Source organism: Rhipicephalus sanguineus, chromosome 3, assembly GCF_013339695.2.
Source record: "Rhipicephalus sanguineus isolate Rsan-2018 chromosome 3, BIME_Rsan_1.4, whole genome shotgun sequence".
NCBI classification, from domain to species: Eukaryota; Metazoa; Arthropoda; class Arachnida; order Ixodida; family Ixodidae; genus Rhipicephalus; species Rhipicephalus sanguineus.
The window spans coordinates 210,014,149-210,040,633 of record NC_051178.1 but is presented as its reverse complement, the minus strand read 5'-3'; the positions used below and the strand labels follow the sequence as shown (position 1 = coordinate 210,040,633).

Sequence of the window (26,485 nt, the reverse complement as noted above, 5' to 3'; positions counted from 1 at the left end):
AAAGACGGGGATGTGGTGGCTAGCCACCATATCCCAGGGTGAAGCTACAACTACCGTGCACCGCTGCCACTTCCGGAGCGAGGGCACGCGCTAGAGTTTCATGGTTCGTGCACCCGCACTGGAGAGGCCAATAGCGAACTTTTCATTTCCGGCTGTTCCCTGACAACACAAAGAGCTCCAGGTTATTTCCAAACTCTCCATTATCTGTGCATGGAAACCCTTCAAAATCAACACCATTAGATGCGAAGTCAGCTTTTTCGCAAACAATGGTGATGTTTAGAACTCCGTTCACCGCGGCAACGATTACTGAATCACTGACGACAATCGGTGAATCAGAGACGGAATCGGTGTCAGTGAATCACTCACGGTTTTGCTGGAAGAGCAGACACAGTGCTCAATTCGACGCATTCAAATTATTGTTCTTGCGTTCGCCCGTATCCCGTGTTTCAAGTACAGCACTCACAATTGGTTTGTATATTTAGCAGCCAATAACACATACACTTGCCCACCACCTACCCATTTATATAAATAAATAAACATATATATATATATATATATATATATATATATATATATATATATATATATATATATGCACACACACACTCTTGTGAAAAACTTCGAAAGTACTGCAATACAGGAAACACAACGAACAATTCATTTTCTCCTAAGAGTGCCAGCTCCAGCCTTCTCCGGAGGATGCCTTCGGAGGATACTTTCGGAGGATACTTTCGGAGGATGCCTCCGAAAGTATTTCCGAAGTGTTTTCCGAAGACGGCTGGACCGTCAGCCGGCACTGTTAGGAGAAAATAAATTGTTCGTTGTGTTTCCTATATTGCAGTACTTTCGAAGTTTTTCAAAAGTTTCATTACGGGAACCAGAAGAAGCTCTCGTTATCCATTATATATATATATATATATATATATATATATATATATATATATATATATATATATATATATATATATATATATATATATATATACAGCTGCTACTGTTGCTCTTACATTTGGGATCACTGCATTACGTAATGCACAAGGGTTCTTGGGTAGGTTCCTTGGTTCATGAAGACTGTGCTGTTCTGCCACACTATTATGCACCCGAATGACAAAAAAAAAATTGTTTTTTTCGGGCCCAGGCTAGTGTTTCCGTACAAGTGACCACTCGGGTAGCAGTAAGTTAAAAACGAAATAAACAAAAACAGGTAGAGCCAACTTAGGTAGCTTTTTTGTACTAAGTATATATGCAGCGCATCAATGGAGTGAGGTTGAAAGGAGACAATATTGCGAAGCGGATAGTGTCATTGGTTAGCCTTCGTTACAGCAGTCATCTAACCAACGCATTAACTGACATTTGACAATAGTCAGCCAACATTAGTCATAATCGGCCAATGTTGTAAGCAGATGCGGATAATGTAAACTTTATCGCGCTAAAAGTAGACGAAAGCTACGTAGAGGGAACGACACGGGACAACACAAGCGCGCAGCTTTCGTCTACTTTTAGCGCGATAAAGTTTACACTACGAACAACCAACTGGCCCCTACCCTGGCTCTTCTAGATGCGGATAAACACGGCAGGCCAGTACACCGTTCACAAATCGCCACGGTTATGCCAAGATATGCACTCACACATACAGCCAGGAGTTTATCGCTTCGTACACGTACGTCGGCAAGAACATTCTATTTCCCAGGTGCACTACATGCTAGCTCGCTGAATAAGAGCACAAAATATATACCCGCAAATACACACAACGAGAAGCAGCATTTCCCGTTCCAAAGGCATTTACGGCCACACACCCCATAAAGCCAGGCACCTGAGATGTTTGCAAGACTGCTCGGTCCATTCTCTCTTGGGGCCACACTTATAACCGTAACGAAGGTACATAGGCGAAGGGGCAATTTTCTTGGCGCGCCATTCCCCCGGTTTGTGGCATCGTTTAGCGCCAGCGGAGACAAGGGCGGCAGACATCCCCAGCGGTGGAATCTTTACAGCCGCCGGCAGGTTACCGTGCGTGACTCTCCGAGAGGACAGGCTGTGTTTTCACTGCGGAGACACGCCAGCCATGGTGGGCGGAGCGAGAAGCTGCCGCAACGAGCAACCACGTGGGCTCGAGGCGCGTGAAGTATGGTTACACTCAACGCGCAAACCGTTTTAGATATACCCCAGAGCTGCAGCTGGAGCACGAGCTAGTGTATTCAACATGAAACGTTCGACAGAGCTGAACAGTCACTCACGGCGACATATAATTGCTTTCGCCATTCTCATAATTAAGTTGGCAAATTAACGTTTCAGAACTCGACAACGGGTTAAGGGATTAATTTTGGTCCCGTCGGTTTCTTCAACGAACACCGTGCACAAGCGCTTTTGCATTCGGCCGCCATAGGAACGCGGTGGGGAATCGCCACTGCGTCATCGAGGCAAGTAATGGAATAAGCTTTACGAATTGTTACCTTACAGAACTGCAGCAAGCTTGTGAGACATAGCCTAATTATACAGTCTTACGTCGAAAGATGTGCACGGCCAAGTGCTGCGCGAGGCCGATACAGTGCCAAATTTACCCTTCACTACAACTGTAGCAGCAACGTTGACATCGGATCCGCCACGTCTCACAAATTAATGATGTTTTTTTCCACCGCTTGCGAACGTTGGTTTTCAGTCGCATACTTAACGAGAGTGCAACAGCCCACTGTGAATATTTCGAGCAGAATGGCTGCACAGCACGTAAAGGTAGGCCGCCTAAGCACCCACGAAACCGCATCGAGCGTAGCCAGCCTGAGAAACGCAAACCGTAGCCCGCCATAACTTGAACGTCAAAGCAGTGATAGCATGGGTAGTCGACATAGCAACGAGTCATAATTGAAAGAATGGCGATGCCAGGACACGGGCCCCTTACGATTCGAGACAGCCGCGTAGTTTACGCGGAGACGAAATAACCAACTCACCTTGATGCACTGGTACCTCATGACTGCCGCGCACGTGATGACACACCGTGACAGCAGAGAGGCCACAGTGCGTGCACGTATTCCGAGGCAGGCAATAAAAAGCACAGGCCGACACGTCCGCACGGGTTGCGAATCGGTCCTCGCTAATTCCACACACCGTTCCGACGAACTGCCCGACGTCTTTCAGAAAGGCTCGGCAGAGAGCACGTCGAGGGTGCGCCGCTTCCTCCACATACCGCGGTCGTTTCTTCGCGAAGGTATGCCGTGGCGACTTCAAGGCATAATTGTCGGAGTGAGCCTCGCAGTCGACTAGACCGGTGCAGTGCAAGTGTGACGGTGTGCAACGAACGTCCTTCACCTTAGCACGTCAGCAGCGAAGAGCGTCGGCAACGTCGCGCCAGGAACGCGGCTGCGAGGAGCGAGGAGGGGAAGAGCGCGGCAGAACCCGTTTGGCGAGCCGTTGCCCCGCGTTGGCCCTTCACCAGCCGCTTTGCAACAGGCGGCTTTCGACGGCCGCGTTCTCCGGCGCGCGTACAAAGCGCCGCCGCTTTGGGCGACGTTGCGCCGGCCGGCAACGAGCCTTCGCCACGCCTTCACCACCCGGATGCTGCTCGCTCCGATTTCCTCCAGAAAGTTGTACTAATGCCGCGACCACTGCAGCCGCGTAAACAAGAGTGACCTCCGCCGCCCGTAGCACTGCTCTTTACTACGAGAACGACGACAGGAGCAGCTGGAAGGGCGCACCACGACAGAGACTGCGGCGACGACCAACGAACGAAATCTCTCGCTGCGCAAATGGTTGTTTCTATAATGTACGGCGACAGCAAGGTGCTGGCTCAGATCCTGCCCATCACCGCTCCCCCTCCTCTGTTGTTTTTCGTTTCTTTTGCTTGGTCCTCACCACGGTACACTTTCAGTGCAAAATTACACAGATATGACGCGAACAGCCACGTAGACCGCAGTACTTCAACAAATATTTGTGTATCAACATGAATGTACACGAACATGCATATATGGTAAATGCAGTAATGAAGCCACCAACCAAGCAAAACCAAAGGGTTCGCGCAGTGTTGCTTGACGTAGAGCAGTGAAACATCCAATGCTCGAAAATGAAGAGCCTCGATATGAGCGACAGGCGCTGAAAAGAGCGCGCGAATTCTGCACCCTCCATCCGCAAAAACAACCCCGTGACTATAAATACGATGACAAGAAAAACGTGGAAACATAAATGTAGCAACAAAATAATTAAGCAACAGAAAAAGAATTATATAAAGGTAAAACAAAAACAACAAATTCAGCATTATGCTCAGGTATACCACTATAGTTACATCACTACTGAAGAACCCGACACTGCCGTCAGGTTGTCGCGATGGGGTACAGTAAGGTGACGTAAACATGTAGCACTATTTCGCGAACTGGCACCCAGTAAGCACAACGCTAGCGGCGAGTAACCTGAGCCACGAGTCTAACACGTCGGCTCCTTACGCAAAATCCTCGCATACATTCGCTGGTGCTCCGTCCACATTCAATTACGCAAAAATCCTCGCATACATTCGCTGGTGCTCCGTCCACATTCAAAAATGCTCTACACCGCTATTCGCGTCCTTTCGCTAGAGAGGCGTCGGCTGCGTTGCCCATATAGTCCCCACACATGAAGCCGGGCGATATATCATTGTACGTTTTTAGTCTGCGAAAAAAAAAAAAAAAAGCCATCGGAAAGAGATGAACAAGGTATGCGTGTGTCAATACATATGCACCATCCCTCTCACATCCATTAATAGGAATAACACCTCATTATACGCCATAATATCTGTGCATTTGCACACTGAAAGCATGTGTGAACGCCCAATTCAATCTCGCCAAGCGAGCGTCTTGCTTAGTCGACTCCCGTGAAAGAAATAAAGAAAATGAAGAGAAAGGACGCGCGAAAGAATGCAAGTGACAGGCTGTCCGTTTGCTGGTACGAGACGCTTGGTTGACAAACTGCTGAACGACCTCCCTAAAGCAGTTATCGGCGCTGAGGAGATGGAATAGTGGGCGACTTTTCATTCGCCAGGTATCCTGTTAGCTAAAGGAAACAATGCGACAAAATCACAAAAGCCGCGACCACTCGAGGCACGTTTTTTTTTTTTTTTTCTGCGGTTTCTTATCTAATTTCATCCTCTTTTTCTCTTAATTTGAAGCATGTACTGAGAACTAGAAAAAGAAATTATCACTTTTATTGCTCGGTCGAGAGCCATCGTCCCAGTAATTGAGCTGCGGAGACTAACCTTCCCGAACTCGCAACAAATACTCCGTTACGTTACCATTTAGTTAAAGTTCGAGCGTAGTGCCGGTCCAGATGTGAAGGAGGCGGCTCCTCGCGCCATCTGTTGCGCTGACCCGTGGCGTACAGGCAGTACACTATATGACCGTGCTACCGAAAGCTGAGCCCATTCATCAGTCGACCCTACAAGAGGGGACGGCGCCTTACGTCGTGCTTCCAACTATTCGAAGGGCGCAGCTTTAGGCGACATGGTCACCACGTAACGCGCAGCAACAGGTCCCAATCGTGATCTTTTGTCAAATTTCAAGGCTTCCTACCTTTCGTTCGCGTGCGTTTGAAGTGTAGAAAAAGAAGACAACGAAACACACAGGATAGTCCTAGCAGACTACATGCGCAATACTTCATGCACATGCATCTGTGAAACAAGGTCCCAAGTGAAACACCCTACTATACGAAGACGAACGAATGGAGCAGCAGCGAAAATCTTCCAAGGACCGCTGTGGAAGGTACCCTTTAAAGCGAAGAATCAATGGCGCGATATTAAAGGACAGCAGCGCTCAATCACCGCGACAAGCACTCTGCGAGTGACGAATCAAGTTGCGGCCTTTAACTAGGGATCCCCGTTTTCGGATAAATCCGAAAAAAAACCGATAAACACTCGCCGGTAAAAATTTTTACAATTCGGATTTATCCGATAAAATCCGATTTTAACGGCCAATATGACTTTGTTCCGTTTTTTATCGAAAGGACATGTTTTAAGCAGTCATTGATACATCGGCCGGTTTGGCCGAATAAACATCACCTCAAGTTAACAGTATCTCGTAGAAAGCACCCATCACACACATAACAAATGGCTTGTCGCGCACGGAGCGAGGGACATCAACGTACGCAAGGCCCCCGAAAGCGCGCCAGACAACATCGAATATACATAAAGCATTCTTGCGTCTATTACAAGTCTAAACGTTGTAATACGCACAACGTAGGTGTTTTGTATTCAAGTATTTGTGCGTTCCAGACAACTAAAATGCGCTTCGTGTGTTCTGATGTTTTCGTGCTCAGATATCATTTCGTCTAAGATATTGGAGTATTCAGAATAATGCGAAATTAAACTCCGAAGTTCGGAAAATTGGGGATTTACGAAAAATGAACCCCGATAACGCGGAATTTCCAGCAAAAAAATAAACACCGAAAAACAGCCTCCGAATTTCAATAAAAATAAACACCGAAAACACGGAGCCCTACATTTAAGCAATTGTGATGTTAGGCTACTTGGTTTGAGTGCCATTTCACAGCGCTGGAGAATAGCACGGAGCTTGAGCTTCCCCAGAGCCTGCATAAGAGGATCCCTTCGCATTTCACTGACGTTGCCTCTGAACGCGTCAAAATGGCCAACGTAAAGGAACAAACTTATGCAAGCCCTGTAGCGTAGACTAACGGCTTGGGCAACTGTACTACTGCATTGTGCCTTTTGCGTGTACTGTACCTTGAGTCTGTCCTCGAGCGCGACTGCATTTTCTTTTATTTCCTTTTTTTTCATATCTTGTAACGCAACCACCCTGAAACGGCCTTCGGCCAACAGTATTGATAAATAAATAAATAAATAAATAAATAAATAAATAAATAAATAAATAAATAAATAATTAAATAAATAAATAAACAAACTCGATCAGTGTAGCCAGATGCCGACACACGGATAAAACATACAGCATACCATCTAAAAACAATGTCACTGGGAATAAACTGCGCGTTCTGGCGTTCCGATTGCACGCGTGACCATCGATACCCCGCCGTTCTGAGCCACCAATTTTATGATTCCGCTGGAGATGACACCGACCCAAGATCGAGCTTACCGTTACACGTCTTCACGTCACACGTCATAGGCACAATTGATCGAAATGAGTGTGTGGACCGACGAGTCGAATGCTCGGTTCATTCAGAATGCGGTGCTGCATTCAGCTCCTAGGTTTTAGGTATACTTGCCCGTGCCAGCTAGAATGGACCAAGTACGAAAGAAATATTGAAATCCGTGTCGTCAGTTTGACGAAGCAACTTGCGGCGTTCATTTTGTCTAGTGTTGAATAATTAATATTCACCCGCCAACTGAATGAGATAGGCTCTTTAAAACGTGACTCTACCCTGCTGGTCCGTCTATGGCTGGGAGTGGCCTTCTCAAATGCATATTCGTTTATTATTGGAATGGCTGAGAGCCCGTCGTGTGAAGTCTGCGGGTGCAGCGAAACAGTCGCGCACCTTTTCTGTGAGTGCACCCGCTTCAGCTCCGAAAGAGTGGCCCCCTCTCAGCCGCATAGGGCCAGCTGGACAACCGCCCTCTCTCGGAGAACAAAATCCTAGGGCCCTGGCCTACCCGGTCTTCAGCCCGAGCCGCTCTGAGGGCGTTGTTGCAGTTCTTCAAGCAACCGGACTCAATGACAAACTCCGACTGTTGGCAGAAGATGTTGCTGTGTTACTTGGACTACGGTCATGACTAGTCTTTTTTTTTTTTTTTTCCTTTTTGTCACGTGCTGTCGTCACAAACTCTTCTTCTTTTTACATCCCCTTTCCCCTTCCCACGTGCAGGGTAGCAAAGCGGAGACTTCTCCTGGTTAACCTCACTCTTTCTTTTCTCTCTCTCTCTCTAAAATATTTCACCAGGTTGAAGCGATTTAGTATTTTTCATTGGCGTCCCTCAGGGTCGACTGGATGAGAGAATGCAGAGGGCGCAGCGACGCTCTGTTGTGTGTTTCCCTCTCCTTTAAACGATGCTTCTCGGTCATCGTCCGGTCAATTCCTCCGCGGGGACAGAGCCGCCGCAAAAAAAACGAGGTCCACGTCAAGAGACGACACCGCGCGAATATGAAACCACACGTTGCGTGTCGCGGTTTAAATTGCTTATGTGCAGAATGCACTGAAAGGTGGAGAGAATATCAGTGACCCCGGAGTTGTTCAAAGAAAGAAAGTTAAGTTACCAGACTTTCCGTGCCGACACGCTAATCCAATAATGGGGCACGCCGTACATCGCATCAGTTCCGATCACGATGTGTTATTTAACGTGAACCCAGTGCGTGGTACACAATAGTTTTTTTTTTTTTTTCCAGACTCTTAAGTCGCACAACATCATAGCCGATGAGCAACATGCAGCGGCGAGTGACCACGAACTTATCATCCAGGGAGAGAGGGGCGAATGAGCGAGGCGGTCGAACGGGCCCATACGTGCGATCATCGCAGTGGGATCACATGCAAACAGGCTCCGCTCGTTCTATTGCGGGCCACTGAGTCAGAGCGGATGCTCCGACAACGATCGGCCTCAAGGCCGACACGTCGCGGAGGCGACGGGAAAACAACGCGCTTGTCCGGCCGGCCGCGACCCCGCGTGTCACGAGTAACATTCCACGCCCTTCCGTACATATAGCGTGATCTCGACAGTTACGTAGCCGCTACGCTGGCAGACTTTTTTTTTTTTTAAACCTGGCAAAGCTTATGAGCCGTATAATACGGAAAGGCTGCACCAGCACATTGCAAAGAGCGCACTCGCCGGGGGCCCTCAACGATCTGCGGCACTCTCGTAGCTGTTCTTTTTTTTTTTTCTTCCCAGAACAAGGAATTCCAAAATGCTCGAGGCATAAACGCCCGGCGTCCCGTTTACATCTGGTCGCTCGGGGTGAACGGGTCCCGTCCCGAATAGCGCCCATCGACGCGCACCTTTTCGCGTTCACGATATGTATACTATGTGCATGTGGATGCGTATATCCTGCATGTATGCAGGATAAGAAGTGCAACCGTACGGCGAAGTAGCGCCTTTGGACAAGGACACTGCGTGAAGTGCGCTACTTCACCGTGATCAGTCACCAACTAGCCCAGCTCTCAACCTTATAAGATGATCAAGCTGCATACGCGAATGTGCACCACTAACTTTGCATGCAACTCGCTTCCGCCGTCTTCCCTGCTTCCATACGTTCGTTTAATAAATATCGCTTCAATAGCAAGGCGCACAACACGTTGCACTGCCTGGTCAGCGTTCGTGAATCTCGCATATCAGCGTATACACTAATTCTAAAACCATGCGTTGATGGGTACAAGTCCAGCACGGAAAATAAACTACAAATACAGTGCGATCAAAAAGAGTGGTCGGGTAGAACCATAGGCGTGTGCAGGGTTTTAGGGAGGGGGGGGGGGGGCGGCAAGGTTTCGTCGTAGCGGGTGCGCCGCCAAAGACCCTGGCGCTGCCAGTATATGGATTGCAAAACAGTGGAAGCACCGAAGGCGCACCATGAAGCGGCTAGAGCATTATGTTACGTTAGAGCATTATGTTACACGGGCCAACCAATTACGCGAAAAATAATGCTGCTTCCCCACTGTACGGACTCGGCCACTTCGTAGGACTTCTTTGGCGCGCATGCTGTTGCAGTGCGTCAACACGGAAATACAAGTTAGGCGGCCGGGAACGGAACCTGCGACCTCTGAGTCGACAGCTGAACGCCGCAGTCACTGCGGAGGACAGACCACAGAAAGACACGACCGATCGCTCGAGAGAACATGTTTAAAATGCGTTGGCACCACACGCGTCACGCGCAGCTCTCCCTCGCTCACGTGCAGAGACGAGCAGATCGACATGCACGTGCTACACTGACACAGTGAAACCGACGCCCATGCTACGGTACCATGCGGTCCGCTTTGTCGCGCACCTCGAACGGTCCACACAATAAAAGCGCTCGAGCGATCATCCGGAACACCGCAGCGCTAAGTATAGCGCCCGCGGCTAAGCGGCCATGTCCATCCGGCAATATACTGCTCGACAAACATGTCCACACCAGTCGACCGTTCCGCAGTTTCCATGCTACGGACCGGAATAACCTCGCGTATCGCGAGGCCCCAATTTAGAGCGCGCGCCGCATAACGTGCGTTTGCATCTCTGTATACATTACAGCAGCGTGACGAGTCGTCTCCCCAGGCTCCTCACGTGGGGCGACCAAGCAGGCATGCGTAGTTGCCTGTTCTCCGATAGTACGCGCGAAGCGAGGCTGCGTGAGGTGGTGAGTTTAAATGCAGGCGTGATGCGAAGACCAATGGCCGTCCGGTGCGGCAATGCTGAGGCCATACTAACGAAGCGGCTAATGGGCAATGAAAACAAGGAAACAAGAGGGGAGCTATGCGAGGCCGGACACCTGTGCGATATTTGTACTTGTCCAATCTGGACACAGAGTACAAGAAGAGGAGGGGGGGGGGACTCGACCACAATGAGCAATAGGTGGATAGCAAAACGGCGCGTCGTCTGCTACGGAACTTCCGGTTCGAGGCCTATAGCTCTTCGCTGCTTCAAGTTGCCTGCTGTTCAGTGTAATCGGAGAGGAAACACGTGCAATTCTGCGACGCGTTTGTTACCGGTTGTCGAGTGACTGTGTTCTTGAATTATTTTGCGAATGGAAACAAGATATTCCGCAGTTTATAGAACAAAGCGGTAAGTAGAAATGGGCAAACACGGGGAACGGTGAGAGGCGCGCAGCATGCGAGTGTAGATATACGGTTATGCTTTAAAACACGCAGTAATAGTTTGAAGAAACAGCTTGATTTAATATTTTCGAGCACAAACGGTGCCTATTTCAGGATCGCTCACACATATGAGCACACGTATGTCAACATATGTACATTCCCAAATCACTTAAATACTTAAGACAAAAGTACACGTACTCTGCCCGATCAAGTACGCCGATACAGTATAGTTGCATTGCATATACTGCATTGCCTACTTTTTGTCAAATTTATAAAAAGCTGTTCAGCGCGTAAAAGGCCAACGGAACAAAGCGGCCGCTCAGTTAATGATATCGTAGGACGTAAAACTACAGAAGTCGCTTTTGAAGCAACGAGTTGCATGGTACGGAGTCTCTAGTACTTCACAGACTTGTACGCGGGAAGTGCCAATACCTTTTAGTGGAAAGACGAATGTATGTTGAGTACGCATAATTTCGCATGCATTGACATACAATGCTCGAAAAAAAAAAAAAAACTGCGAGTAACATTTCACTGCTGTCATTCACTATATCGAACCCGATATGGTATCTTTGCAACACGAAAGTAAATAAATAATTTTACGAGTTCGCAAAATGAAAACAGGTTGAGCGGATGTTTCACGACACTGTGATGTGCAAGAAATCTTTGCAGGTCCCAAAAGATGAGCTAAAACACTCTTTGCAGCGAAACAACATGCACGTGTACGGAGGTGCATGCCACGTGAATGAAGAAATGACCGTTCGCAACTTCATAACAGTCCCGTAGTGACTGCATTTGTTATTCAACTAAGCTGCACAGCACTCCGAAGCATTATGCAGTAATTTGTGAGAAAAGAGGACCGTGACTGCTAGATGGAACACACAAAGTGACGGCGCTAGAAACAGTGCCTGTTCGGCGGCACGACGTCTCGAACCGGAAGTTGATGCAGACGGGCGCCGTAGCCCACAATCCTTCGCGAGAGCCACGATTTTGATGCCAACAAAAATCAGGCGGAGCAGCTGGTAGACGAATCTAGAGTCACTGTATATGCTACCTTTAGGTAGCAGAGTTGCGCATAGGTCCGGCTAGCAACCACAGCTATGCGGTGAAGTCGCACTTCGTTTTTGCAGGCGACATGCCTACCGTGACACCGATTAACCTGTCTGGCGTGTCGAAGACCGGCGATAAACATTGGCTGTCGATGGCTAGTGTTAATTCATTTCGCTGCAGCGGCGGCGTCAAGAAATATAAGAATTGGCCCAAGCGGCAGCTTCTCCGCAATGCAAGGTTGCCAGCGGCGTTGGAAGACAGATGCGCAACTCTGCTACCTAAAGGTAGCAGCATGTACAGTAACTCTAGGCGAATCTGCTGTGGGACGCTCTCTTGCGGTAAAATATACGGGCATCCAAGCACAATTATATCCGCCACGGTGGTCTAGTGGTTATGGCACTCGACTGGTATCCAATCCCGGCCGCGTTTTCGATGGAGGCGGAAATGATTGAGGCCCGTGTGCTTAGATTTAGGTGCACGTTAAAGAACCTCAGGTGGTCGAAATTTCCGAGCCCTCCACTACGGCGTCCCTCATAATCATATCGTGGTTTTGGGACGTTAAACCCTAACGAGTACTATTATAAAGCACGGATTATGATGGTGGGGGCGAATTCAAGGCAAGTAAGAAAAACATGCGCTCGTCTGTGACTAATAACTAACAGCGCTCGTCTGTGCCTTAATGTGGTCTCGTTCCTTTCGCACTCAAAAAACTGGCTGCGGTTGCTGTGCGGTTGCTGAACGACATAAGAACATGCTTCTAAAGAAAACTGTCACACGTATAACGTCAGGTCACAGGCGATTCTCAGCCTTTTCACCACCTTTTGCCGGTGGAAACTGACACGTATTGCATATCCTTTCAGTGTCGAGGGCATTTACCCCACCGCTTATCGTATACAGCATATCGCGAGCCGGCAGCAGCTGCGCATCAATGCCCGAAAAGGAGCGAAAAATATCTCGTGGCGCAAAAAGTCATCCGTCGTGCATCAGTGTTGTCTCTGTCCCGCGCTTATCCACGGGCCTTGCAACGATGGCAGCCATGTATGGCAAAGCCCCTAGAAGACACAGAAGCAATGAAGCGGACGGCCAGTGCCAACTTGCAGGAAGTCACGCCGAACCGAATCCAGTTTTTCGGCGATATATCTACACCGCCGGCGGGCAATGATTAACACGTCTCTCGGTTGAGACTGGACCGGCTTTCTCGGCGGGGCCGCGCACCGCAGGCCGGGCTCTTATTTATACCATTGCAGGAGCGCCAAGGCATGCCAAAGGCGACGTTGTGTGGCGAATGCTGACGTGGTTCAACGCAAATTGAAGCGGTACAAAGTCGCAGCACACCGAGCGCTGTGCATATGTGATACTGCGTATACGTCAATCAAGCACTCTACATGGTAACCATTCGTGCATTTATATGGCAATGACATTTTTACGGGTAGTATTTATTCAGTCAGCACTGGTCGAGCTAACAATGTACAGAAAAATTACAGGAAGCGAGCGTATTCTAACGTGTGAAAGATAGCCTAGACCTTTATTTATTTATTTTTTTGGTGCACGTGACGTAAGCAGATGAATGAAATCAGATCGATTAACTTGAAGTTTCGAGCGACGTTCAGCGCTTTTCCGCGTCTTATACGTCCTTCAAGCTAGTCACCTGTATCTGCTCTTGCAGCTTGCCGTCGCTTGACGAGCGAATATGCGACTCACGGTGAAGTCCAACGAATTCCACCAATTTCTCTCAAATTCCTTGTACCGTGCCCCTCGCGTGAGCTCGGAACAGACAAGGAAGGAAACCGTTCTCGCTACGGCTAACGAAGCAGCTGGTGCTCAAAACCGACGGGTGTATGCACGATGGCTCGAACGCGAAGAGACCCGGGAAGCGTGCGCTCGCCGCAGAGTGCCCCGTTTCGTCTCGATCAAACGCGGGGGGACAATGCCCTCGCGCACTTGTAGCGCCTCTTCTACACCTGCAGCGCGATCCCGGCAGCGAGACAGGCGGCAATGACCGACGGCGACGACAGCGGCACGCAGTACGCCACCGAGGGCTTCACATACCACAATGGACTGGAGGACAAGCGGTTCAAGCAGGAAGCACAAACGGTACGTGTAAGAGCACGAAGAACACGCAACAAGCAGCCGCCCATTCACACACACACGTGATGTCTATCGGGGTTGCCCGTGTGTTTATGCGCGCGAGCCATTCACGCTGCACCCGCGGTATTTCGAAGAAGCTGCAATAACCTTTCTTATTCGAAAGCTGCTACAGCACACAACCGAGTGCACCACTGCTCCAGCACACGCACCGTTCGGGCTGCCGCGCGCTCCTCCCGGATCGGCCGGATATATGACAGCAAGATGGCCGACTACCCAGAATGCACAGCGCCGCCGCTTGTGAAAGCTCTCGATAAAGCGAGTGTTTTCTTTTGACAGTGGCCGTAGTGTTAATCTGGCTCAAATCTAGATACGCACTTATCTCTTCTGCACAGGGCTGGACGCGCAATTCTCACGAACTTATACGGGAAATTCTAGAGCGCTAAGACAGTATGCACAATGAGAGGCGCACCTCGAGTGTATGCTTCGACGGGCGCGATCAAGCAGACGCCATTAATACCTTCGCCGATTCTTAAAATTTACTATTCTTAAAGACTCGAAACGCTTAAAGGCCCGAAACGAAAGCAACGGGCAGCCACAAAAGGTGAGCCGCGAGTCGTGAGGATGCCAAGTAAAAAACATTTATTGCCTATATAACTATATAACGTTTCTTGGCAAGTGGGTGGGGTCCTCAATCCAGGGCTCCACTGGCCTTTGCGGCTCGCTGGGCTTGGTCGAGCAGAGCCAGCTGGCTCTCCCGATCCTTGCTAGCAAGCCAGCTCTCCCACTGCCTTGATCGAGATTGTGACCCCAAAAGGGGAGAATTGACGTTTGGGGGCCGCGATTGGCATTCCCACGTAATGTGGGCGAGAGTTGGCCGTTCTCCACACCACGGACAGCTGCGCGCGTACATTGTGGGGTGTATGTGGTGTTGTCTTTGTAAGTGAGGGTAAGTGTTAGTTTGCACTCGACGCCAATCTCGCGCCTATTCTCCGGTAAGATCCGGATGGGGATAACTGTATTTTTGCCGTCCTCCTCTTTGATTTTCGAGGATGTCGCGTGGAGTTGTTGGGGGTTCCTCGAGGGTTGCGACCGGTGCTCGGATGCTTAATTCGCGAGCAAACCGGTCGGCCCTTTCGTTGCCCTCAAGTCCCGCATGCGCAGGGCACCAAAGTATTGCATGTGAATTGAGGAGTTGTTCACCTAGGATTCTTATTGCCGTCCTTGGTATTGCCCCAGCCTGAAACATACGGCAAGTCGATTGAGAGTCGGTAATTACAAGGGCCGAATCTCCCTTTTGTTCTGCACATCTGATCGCCATAGCAACCACCGCCGTTTCGGCCGTACTGACTGTTGTAGTTTTTATAGAAGCCGCCACGGTTGTGGCTCCGCTTGTTGCAACAATGGTGTAACTGTTGCCGTGCAGTTTGCAGGCGTCAGTGTAAAAGACTGTTGGGTTATCCCCATAATGCTTCTGTAGTGTTCGAGCCCTGGCTTGCCGTCTGCCTGGGTGATACTTCGCGCTCATATTCTTGGGGATGGGGGATGCCATGATTTGGGCCCTGATGGTGTTCGGTAATAAGTATGTCTCCTCGCCGGCGTGCTGAGGTCTTAAAGGGTAGCCAACCTGCTTGAGCAAAGCTCTGCCTTGTTCTGTAATTGCCAACGCACGGGAAAACAGAGCGGTTCTGCGGCGGCGCACTGTGGCCTGTGCGCCGTTCGCGCCAGAGCTAATGAATGCAGCAGAGGAAAGTGGAGGCATTCACGACGGCGCTCTTCGGCACACAAGGGGCAGAAACGAGACTGGAAACGAAAGAACGGCCGCATTCGTCCGATAACGGCACCGAGACGGAGTAGAATTGCGGTCGGCAAACAATGCTATATCGTTTGGCAATGTCGCCAAAGGCAGACTCGGAAAACCGCCGCGGTCACGCCTATAATTAGTGAACCGCAAAGCGAATGAATGCGAACTCCGCCTTCCGCGCACACGTGAGCAGCGGCAGTGGTACCCACTATAGTATACACGCACGTAGTTCACGGGCCTGGGACAGACGGCGATTGGTGTGGCCGCTGTTCTGCGCGAGTTGCGTACGAAACACGGCTATCAGAAGAAAAAGGACGCCCGCTATTGTTGGCATATGCAGCTTTCTCAGTGTCTTCACGTGCGTGGTCTTGGAAGCAACGCGGGAAGCGGAGAGGGAAGGCGAACGCCGATGTCCCGAAGCGAAGCAAATAAATGAGAAAACGAGGACCGCGGCCCCGTTCACATCAACGATGCGTTACATTTCAAAACGGTGAAACAACGCGGCAACTGCGAAATACGCGACAATCGCGATAGCGGACAAACGCAGCAGGCGAAATGCCCCCATGAGAAACAAGACTTCGTGTGAGGGCACGATATATAAGCTGCACATTACATCCTCTTTTATAGTTATTGTTTAGCGTCGCAACGCAAAAGGAAATTTTTGAAAGCCGCCGAAGTGGAAGGAACCCCGGCATAATTTTGTCCACCCTTGGCTCTTTAACGTTCACCCAGAGCGCGATACAAAAGCGTATTTTCATAGCGGTGATAAGGAGCCTGACAAGGCGCTCGGCAGCAGAACGTACGTCCTAAACATATCATCCACCACGGCGGGCGGAAACGTTAACATTAAACAACGTGAAGCGCTTCGCGCCATCACACATATAGCGCACGCACAGTAGCACCATACGAAGGTGGCGACGGCGTGCGCATACGAAAGAGGTCCCGCGAGAAGAGACGCGCAGAGAAGTAGGCGACCACGGGTTTCGTCGACGACAGCGCGAAACGGCCGGCGACAAGAATCGCGGTGTGGTCCAGTTCTCACAGCATTCCGCGCTGGACGCCACGCAAAAATGGGACAGAACAGGGCCACTGCGACATGCGAGAACGAAGCCCGGCTGAGACGCAATCTCTCGAGACAATGTGCGATGGAGTCAGCACAGCGAGAGAACTCCCGTGTACGTGATTCCTATACACAGCGTCACCGCCATATGACGTGCACAGGTGTGGTCATACAGTCTACGTTCTCTGCTGTTTCGCATTTCTTTTCAAGCGGCGGTAATAAAAAGCCACTACAGTCATCCATGATACAATCTAGGACCACTCTAGCATCGTTTTATTGGCACCAAGCTCAGATCGCGATGAAAATAGCACGCCGCGCTGTTAACGTTTCTTTCATACGTCGGTTGTGACCGTGTTCAACCGTCATCAATGAGCCAGAAAGGAGCCGAAATCTTCCAGAAGGTTACCAATCTGCCGCACACCGTGCACACAATCAGATCACATCATCGCTCACATTAGCAACGCCGTTGTTGATGATATCAGGATGATTTGGTTCCGAACATAATCGAATTTGACCATACTAGTCAAATTCGGTAACGCCGGAATTTTGAGCCAGTGAGGTCAGCAACACTCTGGATTATTGAAAGCCGACAATAATAATTGTCGGGGTCCTACGTCCCAAAACCACCATATGATTAAGAGTAGTGCAGGGCTCCGGAAGTTTCGCCCATCTGGTGTTCTTCAAAGTGCACCTAAATCTAACTACACGGGATTCTGGCATTTCGCCTCCATCGAAATGCGACCGGGATCCGATCCCGTGACTTTAGGGTAAGCAGCCGAGCATCAGAACCACTACAACCACCGTGGCGGGTAAGATTAAATTATAACCAGCACAAGTGGAAATGACTGGCGGGTGTTTCTTGAACAAAGTGCGCGGTAGCATTCGGCCGGTTAATGAACGTTTCGCCTGCTACGGCCGATAGACGAGGCTGGCGCACGCACCACTCGTGACGAGAGCCGCGCACAACAGCGGCACCGGACCGAGCAGGACAAGCGCAGCAGCAAAGTGCTCGGACGGCTACTGCGCCTGGCCCAAGTCACGGAATGGACGGCCGCAGTTGCGTGGCAGAGAGCGCCGGCCAGGGACGACACAGTGACCTTCCTCCTGGTCATTCCGCTTCCCCTTTTATATCCGCGGCGGGCACACGCGCGCGCCATTCTTCTGCGCACCCGCACAGATTGTTGGAGGGGGAAAAGTATAGAGGTAGAGTTTAAACAACAAATGCACAAAACCATCGCCCATCTCCGCAGAACAAAAGCCGCGCGGCCAAAGCGGGCGGCAAAAGCGAGGAAAGACTACGCGAGACAGGTCTTTTTTTTTTTTTTTTTTTTTGCGTGCACGCGTACACACCACCATGGCTTGGGGCTGTTTCAGAGCACGTGCACTGCTACTTCAGGGCTCGTCTCGAAAAGGAGCCAAGCAGGCACGACTTCCGGAGCGTCGTCGTGCGAAAAGCGCACTCTACGGAACACCGTACCTGCATGCCCACCCAGCGAAAAAAGTTCCCCGACAGACGAAGTGAGAGCTTGTCTCGCTGCGGCCGCAACAAAATGTGTATGACGTGGTGCGTATGCGACATCAACCGACTACCGCGGAGAACGCAATATGGTCAATGCGCAGGCGCAAGCGGTACACTACTAATAGGCATGCAAGGACACGCTCGCGGCAACGTCAAAGTATTGGCAGACGAAAAGGTGAGCGCCGTCGACGCCGCCTCGTCGGAACACGGCACAACGCGCGCATCCCCTCACGCCGTCGAAGGCTTCTTCTTCTCTCACCGTGACGCACGCACACCGACATCGAGTGCGATGAGCTAGCGGGACGCTGCAACGCAGATTCCGCACAGGCGAGAAGCAGTGCTCTACGTGATGCCAATGTTGGAAAGATCTGCATAACGGCGGAAAGAAAAAAAGAAACTGTTCCGCCGTCGCGCACGCGCGCAAAATGGGGGATACAGCCAGGGAGAAGCAATAACGAAAACGTGTCCATCAGAAATTATCGCGTCGTTGAGATCTGCTCCGCCAGGTCCCAGTTGCTCACAATCTTTCTATCAACCTAATTAATTATCCTGACAGTTAATTAGCCTTTGCCCCGCCGCGGTGGTCTAGTGGTTATGGTGCTCGACTGCTGACCCGAAGGTCGCGGGATCGAATCCCGGCAGCGGCGGCCACATTTTCGATGGTGGCGAAAATGCTTGATGAGGTCCGTGCACTTCGATTTATGTGCACGTTAAAGGGACACTAAAGGCAAATAACAATTTATGCCAGAGTGAAAGCCCAATATATGACAACGTCTAAAACGGCAATATTATCAACAGCAGTGCCCTACTTACCGAGAAATTAAGCTAAATGTATCATATGACGTGCGCCACGAGAGGGACATTTTGGAAATGATCCCGATGACGTGAGAGCGTCCGACTACAATTAATCACTATTAACCAAACTAGCTGCAATAAAAAAAAAACCTTCAGTGCATCAAGAGACGTAATAAAATGCTGCTTATTCGTTTCTGTTTGATTCATGGAAAAAAAAGAATCTCTTTGGCGTTGCCATGGGGAACGGCGCGCGTGGTTCAAAAGTTCCGTTTTCGCCGAACTGCGCTTCGCGCGGTGCCCGGCTTCGCTCACGCGGTCGCGTCTCAGTGGTAGTTTCGGTATCGCGTACTGCCGTGTGCGTTTTGCACGCTCGTGAAAGTCGCTCTGACAGAAAGTTCAACAAAATGCCGCATGCACGTGATGTTTCCGGATGCCCGAATGGTGCGCGCCGCCAGTGCACGCCGCCGCGCAGTAAAGGCGGCCGGGCAACGTTGGGCACGGCAACAGTGACGTCAGAAAGACCGCTTTCAGGCGGGTGATTTGAAGTGCCCAAAAAAGAATAAAACCTCCTTTTCATGGGTAGCGGCTTGGGCTAGCTGGTAGGTCATGACAATTATTATAGCAAGACGAAGACAAAAGGTACACTCGTCTTCGTGTACCTTTTGTCTTCGTCTTGCTTTTGCGCTATAATAATTGCCCCTTTTCTCAGAAACAAATCACTTCTGCTTCTAACTGCTATATTTTCAGAACGGACACGACGCTAGCTGCGCTGTGGAACTGGCGGGAATTGTAATCAAACGATACTCTTCCGCGTTTTGCTTTTTGCGGCATCGGGCGATATCTGCCACACCGGCAGCTGCGAAACGCACAGTGCTGTCAACGAAAAAAGAAAAATTCTTAACGCTTACCGACCGACGCCTTCCCGTCATCGGGCGGTAGCGTTTTGTCCAGGCACTCGGGACCATCCTCGCGTTGCGCGGGGCTCAGCGACGCACTTTCAATTTCCAATGGCGTGTCCGGATACGGCACTACATGCAGGGCATTGCTACGTCGCAAGATCTGGCGCTCAAGGTTTTTTAGATCACCCAGACTCATTGTGTGCATTACACGACAAACCATGGAAACGTGACGCACGTGGTTCGTCGTAGCCATGGTTACAACGCCGTCGAAAAGAGTGGTGGCAAGGCACTGTGTGAAGGCCACCATGAGGTGAGACTGGAAACGGCCTTTGACGTAAGAAGGAGAGTGAAATGCGAAAGGGAACGTTTCTTGTCGTCTGCTCGAGTTTTGAACTTTGAAGACTAATATCAGTTTGGGTGCCCCAATTTTCGTAATTCTTTTTGCGTTCGTCTCGGCATTCATTACTACACGCATTCCAGCGCTAAATAAAACAGTCGCAAAAGCGTCGCAGGGCCCCTTTGACAACAGCAGTGATGCTACCGAGGACTTCTGATTTGGAGAAATTTTTGGAGCAGCAAAATTTCCGTTTTGGAGCACTTTGGAGCAGCAAAATTTTTATCTTGGAGCACTTTGGAGCAGATAATTTTGCATCTGGGAGCACTCTGGAGCAGCGAATTTTACATCCCGGAGTGCACTACAGAAGCATATTGCAATAACATTCAAGCACCGGAATATTACTATGGGCCTCTTATGGAGGCTACAAATATTTCGATTCATTGCAAATCTCATGGAAACAATCATCTCAGGAGAACTCCATACTTCACTCGCTAATGAAAAAATAAGTGCTCATGCAGTTGAGTGTTCTGAATTAACCTTTTCGGCGATTATTTTCGACACTTGCAAATAAACAGAATACCAGATCAATAAAATTGCACTTTATGAAATAACACTCTAAATACATCTATGTGGTTATCAGCCGACGTGGTAGACAAACGCCGCAATGTACAGCAGTGCCTCAATGCCAAAGAGCCACACTGTCCCTAATGCATTCCCCTAAGAAAACTCCAAGGTGAAAGCCAGGTTCTTTTTCTTCTCGATCGACGGGTTTATCCTCCCCCTCCTTCTCTGCAAGCTATCTGCACCTCACCTGGTTTTGCGCTAGCTCCATGATCGGCGCACCGATTACGGAAGCAGTGTAAAGCGACGATGTCGTGATGGCGTCATCACGTGACATCACGATATATGACGCCATGATGACGTCACAAGTTTTGACGATCTATGACGTGTGATTATGCCATCACATTATTTTTTGCATCAATCGATTGACGCCGCCGACGGTCAATTTTCGTGTTTGATAAAGCATCTGATGCTTTCGCATTAATAATGCGTATTGAACGTTAACAACCTGGCCTTGCATACCAAACTGTCCTCCACCATGTCACCTCCTTGCCATGCGCGAAACAGCTTCACTTATCATCCACTTCACAGAGTGAAATGGCTCCTCAACTTTTTTTAAATGTTTATTCTGATAACAATTGTATGGACGCTCTCCGCGGATTTTTGCCGTCGCCATTGCCGTAATTTTCTGCACAAAGACCAAATTAATAACATCACCACGCGCATTCCAGCCGCGGGTAAAAGTTCGCGAGCGCTGGCGACGAACGCGGATGAAGCGGAGATTAAGCTAGCCGGCCGTCTGTCTCCGTCGCACGGACAGCGCATGAGATAACATCTCCCCGCGTGCGGGCCTGCCGTCGATTGCTCATCAAACAGAGAGGAAACGCCCCGCCGGTCTTTCGTAAGGAGCATGAAAGGACGCCAGGGGAGCGGGGGAGGGGGGCGAGGGGACCGCATCGTTCGAAGGGCTCAGTCGCTTGCGCGCGCCATCTCGAGGCAACAGGAGACGGCTCGTACACTTGCTGTGCTCTCAACGCTTACTTCGCTTCGGTTCCTGCAGCGGCCATATTCCCTTAAACCAGTGTTTTGTTGAGTTACGCGAGATCGAATCCAAATGAGTTAGGTACTAGCCTTACGTCGTTTAACAATACAATTTGTTGGTATCGCATTCATTGCTTCGCCCTTAAGCGAAACTGAGTTTTTTTTACCCGTCAGCTATTGACCACCGAAAGCGCGGGGCGGACGTGTAACATGGGGTAGCCGCGTCACTGTGGGCCGTCAGCGACGGGCCCGCTACTGACAGCTGCGTATTTGCGGCTGCTCCGACCAGGATATATGCTTTTATTATTGAGATGACATTTTTAAAAAGCAAGCGAAAATTCGAATTGGAACCCTAGCACGTGAGCTCGAAAGGGCAGGGCCTTTTAGGGAGTATTTACCGCAGAGTGATTAAACTCGGACGTGCTGGTATCAGCAATTACGAAAAAGCTCATCCGAATGAAGATCCATGGATGAACTATATCTGAGGAAAAGTGTGAACGCGTTTCCACCGTTCGCGTGCTCTTCCATAAACGCGAAGCAAAGAAAATTCGATATTGTTCCATATATTTACTGCTAGCGATCCCAGATTTCATTCCGCAATGTCCGGAAACAGAAGTGACACGACATTTTAGTAGCACACATGTAGTTATTACTGAACATTGCTTTCCTTACATGCCGTGCGACGCTTGAAACGAGCTATCAGCAGCGTTTCTAGAACAGACGACGTCCGCCGATGAATCGCCGTCGCACTTTCTCGCTACCGAGAGGCCTAGACGTCACGATCCTCTGCGGAGAGCGCGGTTTGCTGTTGAGCCGACTTGCAGAACAGAAGCGGCGTCGGCACTGTGCATGGCATCGTGGCTTATTCGGGACGCACGCGCGAGCGCTATTTATTCAGCGGAATAATTTTTGGTCCATGGTAGCGACTATGGCAGCCCCAAGATCAAGCTGCACATGTTCTGACGAGCCGGCCGTGCGATTGCGGGTGGTAGACGCCCCCAAACCCGAGACTTTGGCGCAGTATGGCGCAATTTTCGTTGATATTATCAGGATGGCGCAGTAAATACAATTTGGCGCACTTTGGCGCAGTTGGCGCAGGAGTGGAATCACTGCAACAGCGGTTGACCTCCGGGTACGTGCGTGTGTTCCAGCCTCAAAAGACAAGCGATCGGGGGGCTTTGCCGGCAGGCGGCCGCATTACGCCGACATCGTGCACATGCCTCGACGTGCTGCGGTCCGGCAGCGCGGTAACCCAGCGCGTGCTGCGCTGAGGTCGTCCTCGCACACCGCACAAGCGTTCGATTTCGTGGACGCGTGCGCCCGTGGGGCGCTTCTCCTTCCGCGCGAGTTCCACTCGACACAAAAAAGCAGTCCACCCATTCGACAAAAGGGCGCCGGCAAATACACGGGACCGCCGACGAGTGACCGACGAACGCCGGCAAGAGAAAAGCAGTCCTTGCACGAATAAAACAGCGCAGTGTCGTGGAATGCAGATGCCACGGCTTGAATTCACTTTGTCGGTGGGCGACCAGGTTACGCGGCGCTTGACGAGACGGCATTTGCCTATCACTCATCAAACAGGGGAAAGCCTCATGAAAGCGATAGTTGTGCTCCGTGCGTGTGTTTGTGCGCGCAACTGCAGGCATGTCACTTATATGACGGTGGTTCCTAGCACGTCGAACGGTGCTGTCTTACATACAGCACGATCTCGACACTTGGCGGATCTCTTTCCCGCGCATCTCCCTACCGTAAGGTGTCGCACCGCTAAGCTCGAGGGTATATAGCTTTAGCTGCACGTAAAGGACGCCAGGTGGTCACAGTTAATCCGGACTGCTGTACAGGCACATGAAGACACGCTGTACAGGCACATGAAGACACGCGTCTGATGGTAGAGGCCTGGCATATCGGTAGTAGTGGTAGCGCATGCGTGAGCCAGCCGTCAACGTGCATAAAGAAATGAAACACCTGACTAGTCATCTCTCGCGTAGACTCCCACGCGTGCCGGATTGACAAGCGCTGCAGGGACGCGCATGCGCAGATAAGTTTTTGTGTCTACTTGCTGTTCCGCCACAGTGCGCTCTTTCAGTTGATAGTCGACGTTTGTGTTGTTTTCATCTCTTGTGTCCGTGGCTGAGCGTCTACGTTCTTTTATCATGAATCTATAAGAGAATGTCGTCAGACGAAGCGTCACAACACGTTTTCACCGACGTCCTGCAACCCTCCTCCAGCCTTTCTGACGGTAACCTCATCACATTCGCTAATTAAGTCGCACCTCCAGTGCCTCGAACACAACACCTTTCTTTGCTCTTACATTTAAATACAGTTTTTCCCCCAAGTACGATTGAGCTATGGAATTCTCTGCCCAGCAGCACTGGCTCTTTACCGATGATAAGACTTTTTAGTTGCCTTTGGCGAGCACCTTGCCAGCATGTAAATTGCTTCAATTTTAATCATTGCTCTTTTGGCGCATTTTCTTCTTACTTCACCCAGCAGTATTTTCTTACATTTCTGCTTTACTAGCCTTATATAACGTTCCCACTCCTAAACTGCATGGGACTGCAGTTTATGAAAAATCAATAAATTATGAGTCCTGGTACGTGCTGGCAACGTCGTAACATCTGAATGTTTTTGATTGTTTCCAGCATGAACTCGCTCGGCTTATAAAATGATCAAACTTTATGTGTAGTCAAACACATAGCACGACTCTTGGGCTGGAATAGGAGCGATAAAGTTGTCATATCGGCGATTAGGAAAAGAATGTGTGGGGCATCTTTGCACCAGCAGGCGGCTGTCAAGTGCACGCTCAAATCGAGCGAGCCCTTGCGCTGGCTCGGTGTGTGACGGGCCTGGCCGTCGCTCGTGCATCAATCAAAGTGTGCCGGCTTGCATTCACGCACACCGTGCCGGGGTCGCAGGGACGCCGACGCACGTGCCGCTGGGCATCAATCACGCCGCCACTCCTGAAAAATGCGCTTCCGCAAGGTTTTTCTTGATGCCACGCCACAGACAACACGGCAGACAAGAGCACGTGAGAGGGACGCGGACTCACTTTGTCGCCTAAACAAAGCCCGCATCCATCTCCCCCGAGGAACGGAACTACGTACACGGGTTTAGATGAAAGCGCTGGCCGCACCTAAGAAGGCCTTGCTTGCCCAAACACCAGGAGACGTGCACGGCAGCGACACTGCTGTTAGCGACATCTCGCGAAGCAGAGTTCAACCAGAGAATACATAAAGCTATCTATCATACGTACCATCAGGCCCATAGCCAGGGGGGGAAGGGGAGGCAAGAGCCCCCCCCCCCCCCCAGAAATTTTGAAGTACGTGTTTTTATCGAAAATGAATAATGAAAATAGGTGTTTTCCTCAATTAGTAAAGGTTTTCAGCAAGTGCCCCCCCCCCCCCCCCCCCGAAAAAAATTCCTGGCAACGGGCTTGTGTACCATGTAGAACATTACAGAGCACTTTAGCGCTATAGAGTAAAGAGTTGGTACAGCCAACGTATTTAGAACATTGAAATGCACGTTGACGATGTCGCTGCCGACAAGTAGCGTAATGAGGATTTTCTTTTTCGGGAGGTGGGGGGGTTCTACCATACTTAATGTATGTTTGTGCGTGTTTTGTGTGTGTGCGTGAATACAAACACATGCAAATTTGAAAATTTTCGGGCGGGGGAGGTGCTGCCGATACTCTACATCGGCCGCTACGTCCATGCTCGCTACAACAGTAGCTGCGTGTGTCCCCTCTCGTTGAACTCTGCGCACCGGAACGGTCGTGAAGGGTAATACGCAAACGGAGTAGTTGAAACTACGTAATTCAGCTCACAAAACATCGCATCAATCGAGAGGCTAGCAGAAACTACACCGACCAGCCACGCGAGAAAGAAAAGGTATTGGCCCCGACATCGAGCGGAGTCGCCGCCCGGTGGCAACTGGCTGAACCGCACCCAGTGTGGATTGCTCCCAGCGTCGTCTGCTAGCCACGTCGTGTTTGCATGTGCGCGTACGTCATGCATGCCCTCAAAGGGTGGTTTGTTCCGTTGTGTTAGCGTAATTTTAACTGCTTATACGTATGCCTAACACGATGTACAGAAGCACTTGGCCTTGCTCGGTCGTATTTGCACTTGTCGCCGTACCCTCCGTTCGCCAGAATCAATTTAGGTGCCGCTTTGTGGTTCAAACAAATCGTAAAGTGCACTTGGCGTCGTCCCAAACATGAGGAGTATTAGATATCGCATGAATACAGCGTTTTAGCGACTCGGTGGTAAAAAAAAAAAGAAAACAAGGCTCTAGGCCATGCACTTTTGCGTTGTTGTTAGGTGTATAACTGCGGCACTGTTGCGTATCGGTTATGCGGCGAGCTTTATTTTGCTTTAGATGTCCCTTTATTGTACGGTCTTTGTCCCATTGCCGAGAAATATTTCTGTCAAGTAAATCATTGTGAAGGAAAATCAGCGCTCAAAACGGACGAGGAGTAAGGAAGACACGACACAGCGTCTTTCTTACTGCTCGTCCGTTTTGAGCGCCGTTTTTCCTTCACAATGATGAACCACCAACTAGCCCAAGTTTCTCTTCTAGTGCGGTCAAGAAAAGTCTGACACTAGGTACTTAAATTGTCCCTTAAAAGTGGAATTACACGGAGGTG

At 50.1% G+C, this 26,485-nt stretch overlaps 1 protein-coding gene across 2 annotated transcripts in view; it reads right to left on the bottom strand.

Moving 5' to 3' along the window:
* The window catches only part of LOC119388207 (serine/threonine-protein kinase 26), a 121,457-nt gene that overhangs the window by 86,575 nt on the left and 8,397 nt on the right, over positions 1-26,485 (bottom strand). The window contains exon 1 of one of the 2 annotated variants that reach the window (XM_037655871.2): positions 2,943-3,063. The exons of the other annotated variant lie outside the window; for it this stretch is intronic. Coding sequence (XP_037511799.1) covers positions 2,943-2,963 — 21 coding nt within the window. The 5' untranslated portion in view covers positions 2,964-3,063. Of the gene's footprint in view, positions 1-2,942; positions 3,064-26,485 lie in introns of those variants that run through there. 2 annotated transcript variants of the gene reach the window in all.